The sequence below is a fragment of the Molothrus ater genome, chromosome 12, assembly GCF_012460135.2.
Source record: "Molothrus ater isolate BHLD 08-10-18 breed brown headed cowbird chromosome 12, BPBGC_Mater_1.1, whole genome shotgun sequence".
Classification (NCBI taxonomy): Eukaryota; Metazoa; Chordata; class Aves; order Passeriformes; family Icteridae; genus Molothrus; species Molothrus ater.
This window is the reverse complement of record NC_050489.2, coordinates 1,619,920-1,640,026: the sequence shown is the minus strand read 5'-3', so window position 1 is coordinate 1,640,026 and position 20,107 is coordinate 1,619,920. Positions and strand designations below refer to the sequence as shown.

The 20,107-nt window shown below is 41.6% G+C and overlaps 1 protein-coding gene across 2 annotated transcripts; it reads left to right on the top strand.

Annotated features, from left to right (window-relative positions):
• Positions 1–5,771: 5,771 nt before the first annotated feature.
• NAE1 (NEDD8 activating enzyme E1 subunit 1) lies at positions 5,772–19,139 on the top strand. 2 transcript variants are annotated; one of them, XM_036390399.2, is made up of 20 exons: positions 5,772–5,874; positions 7,735–7,838; positions 7,930–7,990; positions 8,872–8,902; positions 9,537–9,608; positions 9,906–9,985; positions 10,481–10,590; positions 10,925–11,034; positions 11,628–11,690; positions 11,924–11,987; positions 13,055–13,146; positions 14,396–14,455; positions 14,544–14,677; positions 14,828–14,903; positions 15,158–15,197; positions 16,164–16,250; positions 17,143–17,235; positions 17,632–17,746; positions 17,822–17,871; positions 18,821–19,139. In XM_036390399.2, exons 1-20 carry the CDS (start codon positions 5,819–5,821, stop codon positions 18,928–18,930), a joined length of 1,608 nt encoding a protein of 535 aa, XP_036246292.1. In that variant the 5' UTR covers positions 5,772–5,818; the 3' UTR covers positions 18,931–19,139. The 2 variants fall into 2 exon arrangements, with proteins under 2 accessions (XP_036246292.1, XP_054372136.1); XM_054516161.1 differs by lacking the exons at positions 5,772–5,874; positions 7,930–7,990 and having other exon boundaries at positions 7,731–7,838.
• The last annotated feature ends 968 nt before the right edge of the window (positions 19,140–20,107 follow it).

Here is a 20,107-nt window from a genome sequence, read left to right as displayed (position 1 = left end):
GAAGTCTCAGGACTTAGAGAGAAAACCAAACTGTGGATCAAATTTAGAAAAAACATCCGTGTTTTCTCATTCTCGGCCCCAAGGAAGAAAAAGCCATAAGGTGCTCTGAGCATCAGGACAGTCGTGTGCAGGTGGGACCAGCCCTTCTCACATGTCTGTTCTTCAGGGGAAACATCACTGCCTCTCTTCTGAAACCCTGCTGCCAGCTGCAAAAAGGGAATGGTGTTTTCACCAGATCTGTAATTAATCACAATTGGTGCTTAGATGAGATGGAGAACATCCTCACCTTGGAAAAAAACTTCTTGTGCTGCATTTAAACAAGGTACAAATCAAACAAAGTAAGGAGGAATTGACAATCTGATTTTAATTTTGTAACTTTAAAGAAACATTGTAAATGGACAAAATTAAAAGCGTGGTTATATTAGGGACAGAACATAGCAGACTCCAGAGAAAGGAGTTGATCTGGGAAGCCTCAGTTACCTGGAATGATCCAGCAGTTGCCTGCACCCTGCTAAACTCATGGAGAAGCTACAATGAGACACCCAATCTGCAGCTGTAAAATGTCTTAAGACATCTCTGGGGCAAGGAAAAAGGCTCCTTCATTGTAATTTTGTTAGCTCTGAGGAAATGCTCTCTGTCAAGGCTACATTTTACAAACACATTGATTTTCACAAAGACAGTAGCACACAAAAATAGGAATTCTTCTATTATGCAATCAAGAATATGGAAGAATAAATCAATAAGAGCATTTCATGCAACTTTTATGTTGTGGTACTGCCTTTAAGTATTAATTATTTTTTTTTTCAGGAGGTTTCCATGATAGTCAGCTATAAAACCTTTAAGAGTTGCTGATGCCAGCTAAATCACTCACAGAGGGATGTAAATTGCTGCAAAGGTCTCCACAGGAGAGTTCTACAACGACTTACTCAGGTCAGCTCCTCAGTTTGTTCCTGTCAAGCTGCTGTGACCCGCTCAGGTCCCTGGCACAGACACTGGGTACAGCTGTGTCCCAACAGTCTGGGCACACAGGCCCTTGTGGGCACCCAACCCTGGAATTAGAACCTTAAAATACTCAGATGCAGAGTCAGGAAAGCAGTTCTAGGGAAAAGTACAAAAAATACCAACACAGCAGTGAAAAGAAATGGAAGAGGGATTTTGTGTGTTAAAAGAGCAGACCTAAGGCTGGGGAGGCCCACATGCAAGGCAGAGAATGCCGAGCAACTGCTTTCAAGAGAAACATCATCACTGGGCTCAGGTGAGCCCACAGGGCACTGCAGTGCCCAACCTGCACTGGGCACCATCGACCCCTTCAGCTTTTATCTTCTCACTCCAACCCACACAGGTCCCTGCACATCTGCACTACAAACACGTGGCACAGGAAGAGCTCTGAGACAAGTGAAAATATCCCGAAGACATGGCAGGAAACAGACTCCACAAAATGGAGGTTTAAATGGATGGATTTAGAAAAGTGGAAAGGGGCAATGATAATACCTGAGGGGAAAGGAAAGAAAGCCTGAATAAAACTTTAGCTTGTAAAATGTATTATTATTGATAGTCAGTGTGTAAGTGACAACTTTAGGTGCTTCCAACCCAGCCAGCCTTCTTTCTTTATGAGGAAAATATTAAATTTTCCTTTAATATAAGGTAACAGTGTTGCTTATACAAATATCATGTTATTCTGTAACCCTGATACCTCTGGATATTGGCTGACTCTAGTAATGGGTTTTACTGATTCTGTCCTCAAATTATCATTTATCACTTCAAAAGCTGCAGTCACCATGTAATTCTGTTCTGTTTTACTGGTTTGAATCCAGGACAATTACATCACACTCGTGAACTTATGGAGGTGAGAACAACAGAGTGCTTGGTGCTCAAGGTGTGGATTTCTCCAATGCTGAGCTAAAAGTGACATGATTTCCACAAATTTCTCCTGGGCTCTTCACGCCATGTCAGAAGTGTCTGCTTCACAGTGAGTGATGGGAAGACATAATTCCATTCACTACAGTGAGATGTTTCAGGCCACCTTAAAGCAGAAATCTGTCTTCCCCAGCCTTCTCACTCAGCGTTTTATTCCCCTGTGCCAGCAGTGATGAGAACAGAGCAGCAGCCCAGGACAAATACAGGGGGTCTTCTGAACCCGTCACCAGGTTGTGATACAGAACTAACAATGAATGCTGCAGGTTCCCCTCCTTTATATATAGAATTAATTTTCTTTATTATTTAATTGGAGCTCCCTTTATTAAAATTGCTATATAATTGCTAATATATATAAGGACTGTATATTATGGTTAGAAAACTTCAAGATTGGAATGCTGACTTGAAGTTGGACATATTTAAGTTTTGCAGTTTTGAGGAAATTGGGGATTTTAATCTCTAAGGTAAAATGCCTCTATAATACTACAGGTCTGATTGTTGGGAGGTTGTTGCACATGGAGGTGAGGATAATGCTTCTGATAAATATTACTGCATCACTGTGGAGGGGCAGAGCTGCATTTCAAGGTATGTAAGATGAAGTAAGAGTTATTTGGTTCCAAGGTGAATGGCTCAATGGCACTCTAAGTGTATTAAGTAACTTGGCAATAACATCTGCTGACATCATTAATAATGGTGACACATTTGAGCAAGGTGTTCTGTGCCTTCTTTAATGCACCCCAGCGTGTCTGGGGTGTCACTGCATGCCAGCAAAACCAGGTTAGAAATCCCACCAGTCTGGGTGCAGGCTGCACGCTCCGAGCCGCTCACGTACCACGGGTAGGAGCAGATGAAATGTTAAATAAAACATTCATCACTCCAGAGCCTGCCTGTGCCTCGGGTATCTGTTTATCCAGGCAGCTCCTCTCTCCTCTTACATTGCCACCACAGATGCTGGCAGCTCCCACAGGGGGTTACCCTGAGCTGGCATCTGTTCTTTACATGTGTGCTAAAGGCATTTCAAAGGAACCCAGGAGCTGCACAAAAATACTCCACACAGTAAATATAAGCAGAACAGTGTACTGCCAACACTGAACACTAAAAAGCACAATCATTCCAGATACTTTTTGTATTTTTTACTATTTTATTTTAAAACAGACTGCCTACAGTTCTTGGTTGACCACAGAAATTTCAACTTTTAAATTCTCAAGGTCTTCCCTGCCAACACAAAAATGTGATGGTTTTTGTACATACACTGACATATTGAGATTATATACATATGTATATACATTGACACATTGAGGTCATATGTATATTGATATATTGAGATTCTCATGCAGCCAGTGGAACTTCAGGAGCTGAAAGTGGTCAACCTTCTCCCCCAGCTAGAGAGATTTCTGAGAGTCATGAGATTTCTAAGGCAAAAACTCAACTGGGAATCTCCTCCTGGAATTGAGGAAAACAAAAAAATTGTTCCAAAGTGAAGGGATTAAGGAGAAAAGGACAAAAAGTACATGCATATAGTTAACAGACAACTATGCAAGAGAAAAAGCTTGTATCAAACACGGGCCAAGATAGAAGGGATAGAAGGAATTTAGTAGGAACACTTGGGAAAGTGGGGCAGAAAAAGGGGAATGAGGCACCTGGTTCTCTAGGACTTTCCCAGCCTTTATACACCATTTTTTTATTACTTATTTTTGACTTTTAAAGCTATACACACTTGGTTGCCTTATACTATGGGAACTGCATTCTGGAACTAAGCCTGAAATATTCATTCTTGAAATTTATGGTTTGTCCCGATTAAGCAGTGTAGTAGAGAGCAAGAACAGGAGACTTCTTTTGATTTTGGGAAACAGAATTTTCCTGAAATCCAGCAATGGTCACTGAAATGACAGCAAAAGGAAGTATTTACTGTGGCACAGCAAACACAAAGCCTGAAAAATGAACTTGGCTGGAGATGCTGTGTATGGAAAACAAAAGAGGAAGCCCTGTTTTGTAGTACATCACCTGCAAGATGTAAACCACTCCATGTAATAATGCACTCCTGTGTACATCATTCCAGCAAAGTTACTGAAGAGAAGCAGATTAAAAGGATAATGGACTTTTTATATGGACTAACAAATCAGTGTGAACAATGCAGGTATTTCAGGACCTCTCTTTTGTTGTTGAAACTTAGTGCCAGAAATGTTGGTTTAAATCTTTTAAGGTGTTGCAATATTCTCCTTTTTTGTACACTGTCAAAGTCCAACCAATGCTGATCCTATATGGGAAGATCTTCATAACAGAAACACACAGGCACAACAGATTTCATATGTTCTTGTCTCCATACTAAGCAGGAATAGCTGCAATAATGTGCAACATCTCTGCAAAATATATCCTGCCAGATTTTCCTGACTGCAGTACCTTCAGGGCTTCTGCCTCAGTCTGCCTGAAAATGCCTCAAAAGTCCGTACAGAAAGTGCATCGAGAGATGCAGAGAAATGCCCATTTTGATCATAAATTCTGGTAATGGCACTGTTGTCCAGATAAGTTGGATCCATTACTGTGCAACAGCCAGTAAATACACATTTGAGAGAGACATTGATTGTCTATTTCAGAGTTGCCAAGCCTCGTGCTCGGTGGTGTTCCACAAATCAAGCAGCCCAACTTGTCCCAACTATCTATACTTTCCCCTATTTATATATTTTAGCAAACAAAGACATGAGTGTCCATTGGCTACAGGTTACATAGTTCTCTTATTACAGGTTACATAGTTCTGTTATTTATTAGTATTCTCTCTTCTATTGGTTGATGATGTCTCGCCTCTCCTGCTGATCACTGCCACGCTCTCTCTTTCTCCGCCTTTGTCTCGCTGCTTTCCTGCGGGCCGCTCCGAGAGTTGGTGCTCCTGACCTGCCCCTGCCGCAATTCCCCTTTACCCGCTCGGAGCTGATTCCACACAGTTCCTGAGCGGCCTTGGTTTGTTCCTTGTCCTCGTGGCCGCTGAATGCTGCATTCCTCGTGTATCGGTGGAAATCCTTCTCCTGATCTCTGTTAACTTCCCACGGGGCTGAGATCATCGGAACATGTCCAGCCCCAAACCTTAACAAGGCAATGCTGCTGACCAGGAATTTCTGTTTCTAACAGCTGCACATCACTTAGAGCTTGTTGGCCGCTCTGTTTCACAGATTAAATCTCCCTCCTTGTTGATAAGGTTTGCAAGTTACAGAGATCAGTCAGCAAAGTACATTTTCTTAACAAAATTTTACATACTCCACATTTTATGAGGAGTAATGCCGAGGCATAGGTAGGATATGATTAAACTCTCCATGAGCTCTTTTGAGTGGAATCCTGCTAGCAGTGGGGTTCCCATGAGGGCTGGATTGCCAGTGGTTAGGCATGGAGTGGTTGTTGGAAGTATTTTTTGTAGGCCTCCTATTTTTCCTGTTCTCTGTTCAGGCTATGGATAACGGACTCTGAGCAGAGGAGTAGCATTGCTTTAAAGAATGGGTGGGTTGAGATGAGGAGGAAAGCTGCTGGGGGCAGGTTTACTCCTATTGTGACTATTATTAGGGCGAAATTATTTGATGTGGAAAAGCCGTGTTTAATACAGTTCTCTCTGAGGCCTCACGTGCCGGCAAACGGTGCTGAGGGGTCCCCAGGAGCGGCACAGCGAAGGGCGAGGGCGGCGTTGGTGCACACGGGGTGGGTGCGAGTGAGAGGGGAAGTTACGAGTGCTACCGACCTTGCCGGCTTCGAGCCTCCAGCAGTGCAGTGCAGTGCTGCTGTCAGCCAGGGCTGAGAGAGGCAGAGACGCGGCCGGCACCACCACCCAGCCCGAGCTCGGCACCGCAGCCGGGGCCGCTCCTCAGGGCAGGGCGGGGCAGGGCAGGACCCGCCCCGCGCGTGCGCAGCGGCAGCAGCGGCCATGGCGCGGCCGGGCCGAGCCGGCCTCAAGGAGCAGCGCTACGACCGCCAGCTCAGGTACCGCGGGCGGGCACGGACCGGCATCGCCCGGCGCGGACAGGCTCCGACCCAGCGCGGAGCGGGGCCGCGCCTCCGGCGGCCCGCGGCGGGCACGGGCCCGCTCGGCGCCGCGCCGGGAACAGGCCCCCGGGGCCGCGGGCAGCAGGAGCTGTGTCCGACCGCCGGGGCCGTGAGGGCTCCACCGGCACACGAACAGTAGATATGCAATAAATTAACAGGATATATTTAGGGGCATATATATACACACATATATATGCATACATAATCTCAAGTGTATACACAAAGGGGGATAGCGATACATAAAATATATATATACACGTAGGTACTTATGTACGTTTTTATATAAGATATATAGATTATTTGTACTATGTTTGTTGTATAAGTACATAATATATAAATATATAAATATGTATATTCTAAATATTGATGTTATGTATATCTCTCTGTGTATATATGAGTGTATAAAGGGGGTGTGCTGAAAAGGCAGAGCCAGGCTCTGCTCCGGGCCCAGCCATGGCCCCAGAGCCACGGGCAGGGCCTGAGCCCAGGAGCTGCCCCTGCCCAGAGGCCAGAGCTCCTGCCCTGGGCAGTGCCAGCCCTGAGCAGGTGGTGCACAGAGGCTGTGCAGGCTCCTGCCTGGGGGTACTGCAGAGCCACACGGACACACTGCTGTGCCCTGGGCTCTGGGATGGCCCTGCTGGAGCAGGGAGGTGCCACCAGAGCAGCTCCCGTGGGCCTCTCCAGGCTGATCCATTCTTGGGTTCTGTGAAAGGGCAAAAAAGGTCCGAGTTACCAGGTTACCCGGAGTTAGGGCTGTCTGTCTGCAGTGCAGCTGTTAAGTTTCCACAAGGAGCCGCTGGAGAGGGTCCTGTGGAAGGCACAGAGAGGATCTGGGGTCTGGAGCACCTCTGGTGAGGAGAGTCTGCTGGGAGCTGGACCTATTTGGCCCAGAGAAGAGAAAACTGAGAGGGGATCTCATCAATGCAGAGAAATATCTCAAAAGTGGGTGTAAGAGGGTGGGGCAAGACTCTTGAGTGATGCCCAGCAGCAGGACAAAGAGCAATGGCCATAAGCTAAAACACAAAAAAATTCACCCCAACATGAGGAAGAATTTGTTTTCCTGGAGGGGGCAAAGCCCTGGAGCTGATGCCCAGGGAGGCTGTGGAATCTCCGTCTCTGGGACATTCCAAACCTATCTGGACATGTTCCTGTGTCACCTGCTCTAGGTGACCCTGCCTGGGCAGGGCTTGGACTGGGTGACCTCCAGAGCTCCCTTCCAACCCTAAAAATTCTGTGAGTTACTACCCCAGTGAAATCATCAGGACGTGTGACCCAGGACTGTCCCAGCCAGAACTCAGCCTCAGTGCTGTTTTCTGGGGGTCTGAAGTACCAGACTCAGCAAGACTGATTTCTGTCTCCTGTGTGTTTTTTCAGTGTCTTGTACGAGAAATTTTAAAAAATACATATAAAATTCTATTACTTACTATAAAAGTTAGGAAAAACAGAATGTTCAGCATTAGGACAAAATTTGGGCAAGGACTGCTTTAACCCATGCTGGGTTTTGAACAGTTAAAGTGTGTTTGAAGAGAAAGAGGTGTGTGCATGCATATGGTGTAAAGTTGGAGGAAATGAGATGTCAGAGAAACTGCTCTTTGGAAAGTCTCAGTTTTCACAGTAAGTTTCTTTAAGGATGTTTATTTTGGTTAGTGCTGTTTAGGTCCTCAGCAGTGACTGGACAGTAGCATGCCAGCCCTCCATTTGTCCTGTTGTTGTTGTTGTTGTTGGTATTTGTTTTAATTGGCTGTGCAATCTGAAGTTAAATAGCTTCATTGCCTTTTGGTTTCCCTCCCAATTCAGACTGTGGGGTGACCATGGCCAAGAAGCGTTGGAATCTGCCCATGTTTGTGTGATAAATGCAACAGCAACAGGAACTGAAATACTCAAGAACTTGGTGCTGCCAGGTCAGTAGATATTTCTTCTGTCTCTTTTTTGTGATCTGTCTGATAGCTTAATGATGCCAAGTTATTCATAGGAGCTTTTTTCCCCCCAAAGGTATTGGTTCGTTTACAATTGTCGATGGGAATCAAGTCTCTGGAGAAGATGTTGGAAATAAGTAGGTTTTTTTATTGATTTCAGTTACAAATTGACAAGTGACAGAGTTTCATAGGTAGTTCCATCTCTATATTTGCTAAGAAGCCCTTTAAGATTCTTTTAAAAGCCACTCTGTGTTTCTCCAGGTCTTCTCAGTGGGTTTGGAGGTTGGTGACAAACAGCATGCACAATCATTTTGATATTAGTTGCTAAATTATTTTACTTGCTGGGTTTGGACCTTACAGGTCTGTTTGCTTCACGCATCAAGTTTATAAGGACAATGCTCTACTCAATATAAAAATATTGAAAGTTAATTTGTTTGATGTAGTCTTGGGCTATGACAGTGCTAGTGTTTCAGTGTGGTTCAAATATTTTCCCTAATTCTGGTGATGCAGATGACTTAATTTTCACTAGACATTGTGCAACTGTGACTGCTAGGCATTTATTAGCTTTCATAGCTTTGAAAGGCTCTGTGCAGCAGGGGAAAAGGTAAGAAAATGTTTGCAAATCCTGTAAAAATTATTTGAATACTGATTCTTGATCAAGTTCTGTTATGGTGTGCATAGATACCTACAGGGGTTATGTGAGGGGGAAGGATATTCCATTATATGAGGAAATCTGAGTCTTTGATTAGCCCGGTGAGAAAGACCCTGCAGCATGAGCCTGTCTTCTAGAGAAGTTGGCATGTTCTGTATTTCACATTTATAGCTTGGGAATTGAAAAGCTTTCTTAAGAAACTGTTTCTGAGGAGAATACAACAGTGGTGAGAAAAAGCAGATTTAAAGGGGAAAGTAGTTTGTTGTGCATGAGAGCAGCATATTCAGCAGAACAAACTGTAACTTCAATGTTGTTTTTTCTTCAGAAGAAAAATTCACATGTAATTTTCTCTTGCCTCTTTTCCAGTTTCTTTCTACAAAAAAGCCATATTGGTCAGGTAAGGAGTTAATAAATGTCAGTTTACGTCTATTGAAAGCATGGAGGTGTTGAGTACTTAAACATGATCTTATGAATAATGCTAAAATCATATGTGTTTAGGTTAAAGTCTGTTTATTCTTTAACAGAATTCCCCGTGTTTATTTTTAGTTGCTCATGAGTGAGAAGATAAACTCAATTGTGGCAAGATTGAATAGAAAAAAATGAAGAGCTTATGATTAAAATCTATGGAAGGATGAGGTATAAGACCATTGTGGTTGAAGGAGTAAAGCTAAGAGTAGAGAGGGAAATGGGGAAAAAATATCACAAAAACAGAGAGTACAAGAGGCATGGATAACTCCTGGAAATTCTGTAATGAATCTGGAAATTAGGAAATAGCTGTCTCACAATTTGTCTTTTTAAAATGATATTACAGAAAATGCTCTCAAACAAAGTGTTTGCTATTATGGGATGCATTTTTGCTTCAGATGAGCAAGGCTTGAAGTAAGGAGCCTTAGCTTGTAAATGAGCTTTGTTGTGGGGTGTTTTCTGGGGTTGTTTTGTTGGTATTGCTTGGTTTGGCATTGTTAGCATGTGGCATTTTGTAGTACTCATACACTGTGTAAACTACATTTCATTCTGATTGCTCTAAACAGAGTCGTGCCCAGAGTGCCATGGAGCTCTTGCAGGAATTGAATAGTGATGTTTCTGGAAACTTTGTTGAAGAGGTTTGTCTTCCTAAATTAGTACTATGTGTGTATTATACAGTGTGATAAAAATGTGAAATAACAGCTCTGTGCTGCTTTGTGATGTTGCAGTTTAAATAGATTCAGGATAAAACAGCATTGGAGAAAGATAAATCATTTGTATGTATTTCAAATGAAAAATCACTTCATGTATTTCAAACACTATTTTGTAACTTCATCTTCATTTTATAACTTTCACTTAACACATCACATTCAGCAGACTTGCTCTGTACTCAGAAATTTTCAGTGTTCCCTGACATATATTTCCCCCCTATTTAGAGTCCAGAAAAGCTTTTAGACAACGACCCTTCCTTTTTTAATCGGTTTAACTTAGTGGTTGCAACACAACTGCCAGAAAGGTAAGAATTACCTAAGATTGAATTACCTGTTTTCATTCAGTTGTAAAAGCAGGTTTATATATATATATATATATATATATGTGTGTGTGTGTTTGTGTGTGTGTGTGTGTGTGCGCATTTATGCACAGGTACTTCCTTGCAGAAAAACTTAACAGACAGAACTCTCTGTCATTGTGAAGGAAAATTACAGCCAGTGATGTAGGACTCTGCAACACATGGATCTAATCCTTTATTTCTATCTCACAACTCATTGAAGCTTTTTATTTGATACTTGGAGCATTTGGGAGGGTGGGATGAGACGTTAGTAAGATAATGGATGAATATTTTTCCAACTCACTGTAAATTCCTGTATGAAATTGATCACCTTACGTGTTTAGGATCATGATGATAAAGTTTTCTGAGAGGACTCTTTCACAGAGTAACTGGTGCAGGAGTTAACTCTACAGTCAGATGTTGTCTCCTGTAGATCTGAAAACAGCATGGTTTTCCTTACAGTACATTGTTGCGCCTGGCTGAAGTTCTCTGGAATTCCAACATTCCTCTGCTGGTCTGCAGGACCTATGGACTGGTTGGTTACATGAGAGTTGTGATTAAAGAACATACAGGTTAGAGGGTTTGCTGAGGTAAAGACTTCTCTGGAAGGTTTAAAGCTTCACTAACTTATGTCAGTTTGGGGTTTTTTGTTTGTCTTTTTTCATCTTGTGATACATTTAGTATTTGTTAAGTCCTAGGTAGTTTGCATTCTTTTAGGAATGCATGGGGATTATGGACTGCAACAAATAGTAAAATTGGAGATTTTCCTGACATTATGGGTGACTTACACAGAACACTTACTTTGAGAATCAAGCAGTGAAAGTAGCAGGTGATCCTGTATTTGTGTAGCTCTGTTTTGAAGGCCAGACATAATGCTGAGAAATGAGTTGTGTTGTTTTTTCACAGTTGTTGAATCTCACCCTGACAATATGTTAGAAGATTTGAGACTGGACAAACCCTTTCCAGAACTGACAGAACACGTTCAGGATTACGACTTGGAGCATATGGACAAAAAGGTTGGTGTGTGGTGTGCACTGTGCTGCCCAGGACAGATGCAGACATACAGTGCAGGGATCCTGTGAAAATGGCTCCTGGCAGATGACTCTGGTGCCAAGTCTCATCTGAACAGAACCAACTCTAGAATCAGTCACGAGGAACTATTTTTGCCTCTGCTCCAAATGTTCCAGTCTATTTAAATCTTAAGCAGGTGGGGGTCTTAGGAATCAAGGAGTATTCTTGGACAACTTGATCTTTTGTTAGATTGAATACCCCCTCACACCCTCTTGTGGAATTTGTTTTTTAATTTTTATGGTTAACCTACTGTTGCAGAGCTCTGCACCGTGGGTGGTTGTGCATAGCATGAGTTTCACTCCAGAAAAATATTGGAGAACTTGGCTCACCCTTTCTTAAATAAAGTAATAATAATTTGATAATTTCTTTTATAGTACTTAAAGAACATTTTGGCTGAATCAAAATCTGGAACATGTCGTGTGTCTTTAGAGTAGTGGAAAGGATATTTGGAGATTACATTAAAAATAGGTTTTTAATTTGTTTCCTATTTTTTATCTTTTCTCATTCTGACAAAGATTTCTCCACTGTTCAATTACAGGACCACAGCCACACCCCGTGGATTGTGATTGTAGCCAAGTATCTCACAAAATGGTTCAACGAGGTATGTTGCAAAACTGTATTAGTACTATTATTGTTCTGTCTTTTCTGAAGCAGTTAATTATTTCTGCAGTGTGTAACATAAAAAAAAGGTGGAGTCATAAAAAAAAATTACTAACTGAAATACAAGTGAATGTGTGAGCAGTAGCAGACTCCTGGAGTTCAGCAGTCTGAACACAGTAAGCTTAGTAGTAGGCATTTTAAAGACAAAAATCTCTTTATGTTTTTTAAATTTAGAAAAGTGAACAGTGGCCTAAGAGTTACAAAGAGAAAGAAGCCTTCAAAGACCTGATTCGGCAAGGTAATCCATGTCCCAGGGGTCCCTGATTCCTGCTGGCAGAAATAGATACAAGGTGGCACCTGAAAAGTAATCCTTAGTTCTCTCAAGTTTAATTTATGAAAGATATGCTGGTATATACTGATTCTTCTGCTAAATGATTGCTTTGTACAGGTGGATCTTAAGATGCCAGACTTGCTTATAAATGTTTGTTGTCAATGTTTGATCCTGTCTAAGATCCAGAGTATGATTTGGGTGGGAGCAAAGGCCTTAAGATAAAATTCTGTTAAAAATGTGATAAAGAGGAGAGCAAATGGCTTTTGACACTGGAATTGTTATTCTGCAAGTATTTGGTGTGTCCACTGACCCATCAGACACTTGGTAATCATTCACCTCTGCATGGCCAGGTTCTGTAGCACTGACTGCACTGTAACCAGTGTGTGAATGACTTCATTTTGCAGGAGTTTCAGTCCAATGCCTTTTTAGGGTACTACAACTCATGTGGCATTTTTATGATCTATATGCCTTAAATTATTGTAGCACAACACCATTGACTGAATTTTTGGTATTTCCTTACTTGAAGATGTCCTGTGGGCAAGTTTGAAGAGGTCCTTATCCCCAGGCTGTGAAAAGGAGCAGATCTGATCCATAGGAATTACCTTTGGTTATGTCAGATTTTTAGTGGAGGCCCTTTCTTGGGCTGGCTCGATCTGTGGATGCATAAGTATTTGCCAAATTTGATCCAAAAACCCCAGCAAAACATGATTGGCATGGGAAGGAGAGTTGAATTGTTAATTTAGTGCCTATGAAGCTTCATTACATCCTTCTTACACAAAAAAAAAACCCAGCGCTTTTGTGCTGAGTAATTTCTACTTAACATTACAGGAAAATTAATCATATGCAGAATTTAGATGAATTTAGCTTTATAATTACATCTGATCTTTTTTCTTGTGTTTTATTTTTCATTTTTTTGCTGGTAGCTGATAATGCCACAAATACATCCACAGCCAGTCTGCTCTGTTAGTAAGACATAAATCATGAAATGTAATTCAAACAGTTGTGTGTTTTAATTTTTTTTTTTTTTCAATAAGGTATCTTAAAGAATGAAAATGGCACTCCAGAAGATGAGGAGAACTTTGAGGAAGCTATAAAAAATGTGAATACAGCATTAAATCGTACAGAGGTAAAATAAACATTTCTGTGATATAACTGAAGCAATTTTACTGCCTCATTTTCTCAGAATATATTATTCAGTTTTAGGACAGAAATTCCATTTGTAACACTTGTATTTAGCTAAAACAGGATTAGTACAATGTTAGAACTGCAATTGTGTAGTTAAATAGACCTAGACTAGCTGGAAATGTAGCTTATGGAAATTCTCTTACTCCTTTGCTCTTGCAAGAATTCTGCATTTCCCTTCTGCAGACTTGAATTCAAGTCTAGAATGAGTCAGCAACCAGAGTGCATCAGTGAGTTCTTGTCTGACTTCTACAGTTCAGTCTGTAAAAAACTCTGAAATCCTGGGTACGATTGCAAGGATTTAGCAGTGAGAGGTGTGGCTGATACCAATTTAAATACATTGGTGTGAGAGAAACTGAGAGCACTTACTGAAATTGTGCTGTCTTGAAGCCAGGGGCTGTACTAGTTACTCTCTATAGAACTGAAAGGCTGCATGGGACTCCTGATACAATAAATTCACTTCTTTTCTCTAGAAGAAACTTACTACAAAATTCCCTTCATAAACTGGTCAAGAATTAAAAGCATTAGAAGTGATGTTTTCATTGTTTCTTAAATAATCCTGACCTCATAACTTGTGGTTAAAAATTAAGCTCTGATTTCTTTAGTTTCTCATCTGGGGTAAACTGCAAAGGCTACATGGGGCAAAAGGACATTCTGTGATTCTTCTTAGATTATGTTCTTTTGTTTTGAACTGTGCTGATCCTTGCTTGGATGGTCATGTTAAGTCTCCCAAGAAAGCAGCAGGTAAAACTTAGTGCTGTCATCCAAGCCACTCCAAGACACAGCCCAGGATGTTAATATTTATTTGAGTTTATGTGCCAGACTGACCTGCAGCAGTTAAGGATTCTGACTAACTGACTTTTGTAGCCCCATGCCCCTTCCCTGGCCTTTCAGCTGCTCTGCCCCACCAGGCAGGTGGGCAGTTACTGCTGCAGTTCTTGAAATCTTCTCTGTCACAGATGGAAGTCAGATGAGATTTTGCTTGTGACATTGATCTTGCTCAGAAGCATTGCCTTGCTCTTGGGCAGGGCTGCTGTTTGAAATGTGTCTGAGCAGCACTGACTGTAGGATTCAGAGATTTGCTGTGAAACTCTGAGGTCACTTGGAGTTGGCTCACCTGTGTAGTGAGTGATGAGATAATTCAAGAAATCAAAAGTCAAAGAATTACCAACCCAATTTATTTATTTTCATAGATTCCAAGAGGCATTGAAGAGCTTTTTAATGATGATTGCTGCCTAAAACTAACAGAGCAGGTATGAGTAGTTAAAGGTAAGACTGAAATGTAGAAAAAGCATTGTATATAACATCTGTGTATGTGACTGTCTCCTGTGCTTTTTGTAGTCATCTTCCTTCTGGATTTTGGTTCGAGCTTTAAAGGAATTTGTGGCAAATGAAGGGCAAGGAAGCTTGCCTGTCCGGGGCACCATCCCTGATATGATGGCAGACTCCAGTAAATTCATCAAATTGCAAAATGTGTAAGTAGACAGCTCCTTGAGGGAGCTCACTACCATTCATGTGGCTTGTATTTTGTCTTTATAATGTGAAACAAACAAAAAATAAAGATTGCCTTCAATGTGGAGTTGATGGCTTTCTGTTGTAATTACTTACTTCTTCATTATTACCAGCTACCGTGAAAAAGCAAAGAAGGATACTGCTGCTGTGGGGAGCCATGCTGCTAAATTGTTACAGTCCCTGGGCAAGGTGAGTGCAAACCTATGCCCATTCTTGTAATGGAATTAAGTATCTGTGAAGTATCTGCTTTATTTATGAATTTGGTTTGATTGTATAAAAGTAAAATGCGTACAGGGATATACTCTTTACAATTTAAGACTGGGTTTTTTTTTTTTTGGTACATTAGTAACTTGTTATTTCACAATAAATATATTAATATATAAGTGAAAGCAGGAATTCTCTGGCCATTGTGTGTACTGGAATGAGTATATTCTCTCTTTTAGGCACCTGAGTCTATTTCAGAGAGAGAATTGAAATTGTTCTGTGAGTATGCTTGGATTCTGTTCTGGGTTCATGCAAATGATCAAAAAACAAAAACTTTTGAATAATCATGTAGTTATTAAGCAGTAAGTCAATATTTGAATTTTTTAAGTAAGTACTAAGTGGTTTGCATCCCTCATTTTCAGGAGAAGTAGCAGATGTTCAGCATCTCTCAGGAGTGAGTCTGTAAAGGTTGGCTTTAAAGTGATGTATCTTTTCACTCCAAACAACAGGGAGCAGCTGCCCTCTGCTTTCTGTGATGAGTACCTGAGCACTCTTGCTCATGCTGGGGTACTGGTTTCAGAGTGTGGGCTCTGCAGACTTGAGGCAGTCTGCAAAGCTGTAACTCAGCTGGTGGCACTTTGGGCTGTGTCCTGGATGTGTACATGTCTCCAGCAGCAGCCTGGCTGAGGCTCCTCAGAGCTCCCCTGAGGAAAGCTCCCCTGTAAGCACAGAGCCTAGAGCGTGCTGCCCTGCATTGGTAAAAGCATTTGGGAGCCTCCCAGTTTCTCTTTTTCAATGCTGGGTTGTAATTGCACCATGGGTCGATCCATAGCAATGATACTGGAAAAGGACCTTTTCCAGCCCGTGGCTGTGCTGTTACAATACTAATTGAGAACATGTGAGGCAGTGTTAGATGTGGTGGAAGATGGAAAGAACCATGTTGATTTGCAGCCTGGAAGAGGGAGACATGCTGGCTGTGACTGATGAATTGCTGTGGTGTAGCTGTTACATTAACCTTGCAGATCCATAGAGATTCCACATGAGCACAGAGGATTTCCCTATAACTCTCCTGACCCTAGACCCAAAGGTAGTTAAACAGGCTTTTATTACTGCCAGCTGAATAGAAACAGGGAGGTGTTGAATGAAAAGCTGTTAGGCTGTGGCCTTTCCCATGTCACCTGGCAGTGAGACAGAGCTGCAGTGAGCGGTGGCACTGACGGGCCCTCTCTCCTGTCCCCGTGCCAGGCAGCAACGCCGCCTTCCTGCGCGTGGTGCGCTGCCGCTCGCTGGCTGAGGAGCACAGCCCCAACTCCTGCAGCAGGGATGCAATCAGTAAGTACTGCTGCTGGCCACTCACCTCACTGCATTTCCAGCTTGGAATGGTTGGGTGAGGAAAACGAAATGTAAGCTACATGTTCTGTTGCATTATGGAGTTTTATAATTTGGAATGTCATAAAGTCTTCGGTGAATTAAAATCAATTCTTAGTGTAAGGAATATGTCTCTCAACTACAGTTGTGGAGATTTAGGTGTAGAATGTTGAATTCAATTTGATTTTGAAATTTCAAAAGTGACCTTACAGATGGATGCATATTTCAGCTTTTGTTTTCTTGTGGATTTTACTTGTAGTACTCTGTAAATAAAACACTGAGTTTTTCAAACTTCTCTTTTCTGTACGTCAGTTATTTCTGACAGAGCTGAAAAGGTGCTTTAACCTGACCAAATAAAATAAATATCTTGACCCCTTTATCTCTTTAGGATGTGAACTAACAAACTAGTTACTTGATATTGCTTTTTGCTTTTTATATTGCCTTTTTTTTTTTTGAGCCAGATATAAGTAGCAGTTAGTATTTACAAACTGTGCTTGTGGTAAGGGATTTAAGACCTGTTTTATAATTACAGTCATTACAGATAATACTTAAAGCATGTCTTTCAAATCCTAAAATTATAACTAAGGAATACCCATTTAAATTAAAGCACCTGCCAGAATTGAAATGTGAGTTTCTTCACAGAATAGTTTATATTAAATACATAAAATACGGTTTTGTCATAAATTTTGGAGGCAAAATTGTGTATCTGACAGCTGTTTGATTAAGGTTCTGTCATAGGTTGCCTTCATTAAGGTTTCTTTCTGCTGCAGATTTTACTATTTGTTTTCAGGCAATTCAAAACATTGCTTTTTCCATTCTGTCTGCACCAGCTAACCAGTTCTCCTGCTGTTTTCAGTTTCCCATATGGATAACCCTGACAGTGAAATAGTGCTGTACTTGATGCTGAGGGCTGTCAATAGGTTTTACAAGCAGCATGGCAGATACCCAGGTATGTCAATACCAGTTACTTCACATCATCAAAAAGATATAAAGTCCAATAGTTACTGTAGTTCAAGTTATAAACTGCAAAAACATTAGTTGTGGTTTTGTTTCCATAGTAATACAGCTTTAGGAATATGAAAATTAGAGTTTTTTCTCGTCAGGAACTTAAGGAAGTTATCTGAATTGGTATCATTAATGGGTTGTTTGGATTATGAATCAGTTCAGCTATGCAGTAATTTGTCTATCATAAGAAGCATCAACAGAATATTCAATTATTATTTGTCTAGTACTAATAACACAGTAATTTGCTTAGAAACTTTAGGAAAACAAACTATTTAGGCTGCCATTTAAACCTGACTGTGATGTTACAGTTGTGTGATGAAACAGGTGATTTATTTTCCAGGTGTCTACAACTACCAGGTGGAAGATGATATTGGAAAGCTAAAATCATGCCTTACTGGTTTCCTCCAAGAGCATGGGCTGTCTGTAGTGGTGAAAGATGACTATGTGCAGGAGTTGTAAGTGTTGTTTTTGAGGTGTGGCTCTGCTGGTAGAACTGCTGGGCAGTTGGTGACTGTTCCTTTCCTGTGCAGTTGTCGCTACGGAGCTGCCGAGCCTCACGCTGTTGCTGCCTTCATGGGAGGTAAGGGTGACACAAAGAGCAGCTGCTCAGCCACAACTCTGCTGCCTTCATTACTCTGGCCTCTCAGAGCAAAGGCTGCAGTCACACATAGCATAGGGCACAATCCTCCCCTTCATTCTCCAGATGTGACCTCTTACAGTACATATAGAGTAAGTGAATGCACCGAGGGTTATAATCAGTAAAATAAATAAACTTCAAAAACAATCAGCTCTTCAAGCTTAAAAATGTGTTAAGAAATTAAATGCTGGAGAGAGGCTTAATTTTTTTAAAGAAAAGTGATAATTTTACTAATTTTAAAATTAGTGCAGTATATATCTTCTTTTAACATAGTACATATATGTTAAAGATCTATGAAATATCAGTAGCCTTGGATTCTTACTTTCATTTGACCTGCAGATATATTTTAATGGATGCCCCAAATTGATACATCAATTCACTTACCTTCTTTATTTGGCTTCATGCAGTGCTGAAGATTTTGTATTATATTCTGTATATGTAGGAGTTTTTTTCTGATAAAGCAAAATTTGTTATACATAAAGGTAATTTCTGAAGAAGTTACAGAATGTTTCTTACTACAGGAAAACTCAGAGGGAACACACTGAAGTGACCCTTCAGTTTATTTTGCAGTTAAATTTTACATGATTTTTTTTTTAAATTCAGCTTCTCTGATGAGAGAGGTCGCAATTTGCATGGGTCTGTCTGCTCACCCATTTTTATTCTGTGTGTCTGTACATGGAGAGAAAGTGTATGCAAAGCTAACTGCTGAAGTAGTAGCTTTCTGATCTTCTTTTATAGTGGAAAGTACTGAAGGGCATTTTTGCCTCCTAGGACATTTATCAGGCACTTCTGAAATAATTCCAGTGTAGGGACTTCTAGATAAGTAACATTATTTTACTATTGTTTAAATATGATCTGCTAACTGCCTTCTGGTTTTTCTTCTCTTTTGCAGGAGCTGCTGCACAGGAAGTTATCAAAGTCATTACAGGGCAGTTTGTAATTTTTAATAACACCTTTATTTACAGTGGAATGTCACAGACTTCAGCAACTTTCCAGCTGTAGGATAAGGTCTTGACTTCAATGCCTCCAGACGCTGCTGCTGTATTTACAGTTTTTACAGTATTTACAGTTCTGTAAATACAGTGATGTTCTACCACTGACTGGACTGTTCTGTTCTGTATTACCTGCCAATTAAAGTTTCTTTATTTGTAATTATCTTCTTTTTGTTGTTGTTGTTTCCTGAGGACAAATAAAATCATACTATATCTTGACAGTTCTTTAAAATCTAAATTTTTTTACTCACCTCTGAAAGAAAAAGGCAGTAGCTGTTTTTGGCAGGGTAAGTGGCATTTGCAAATTGGCTCACCTCATTGGCAGCAGAACTGCATTTTTTCTTATAAAAGCTGCTCATCAGCTTGAGTGGGGAGAAGGCACAAAAGGATGAGAGAGGCTGGTGGAGCTCTGATGGTGTGAGGATCCAATGGTGCAAAGAGCTGGAAGGTGAAATCCCTTTTCTTGAGTTCAGGGTCATTAGGGAAAGGGAGGGTGTGCCTGAGAGCTCAGTTCTGTCAGCCATATTCACCTAGTAAACACAGGTTTTTTTCCTGCACCTGTGTGTGTGTGGCCAATGCCAAGGGATGGCAGCTCTTTCTGTTGTGGGGGCATTGCAGCCTCCAACTGCAGACCATGCAAACTGAGCTGCATTGAAATGTGTTCTCCAGGGCTCAGTTTGGGGCTGGTCCTGGTTAACATCATTATTGATCATCTGGAGGTGGGCACTGAGAGCACCCTCAGTAAATTTGCAGATGCTCAGTTGGGTGGGAGTGTGGATCTGCTGGAGGACGGGAAGGCTCTGCAGTGAGACTTGGACAGACTCGATCAATGGGCCAAGGACAGGGGTGTGAGGTTCCACAAGGCCAAGTGACACATCCTGCAGGTCACCAGCCGCCTCAGGGTGAGCCAAAGTGTGCCCAAGGGGGCAAGAGGCCAATGGCACCTGGCCTGGATCAGCAGCAGTGTGGGCAGCAGGAGCAGGCAGCGCCTGCCCCTCTGAGCTGGACACTGCTGAGGCCACACCTCGAGTGCTGTGCCCAGCTCTGGGCCCCTCGGGAAAAAGGACATTGAGGGGCTGAGTGTGGCCAGAGAAGGGCAGCAAGGCTCATGAAGGCTCTAGAAAACATGGCCCATGAGGAGTAGCTGAGGGAGCTGGGTTTGTTCAGACTGGAGAAGAGGCTCAGGA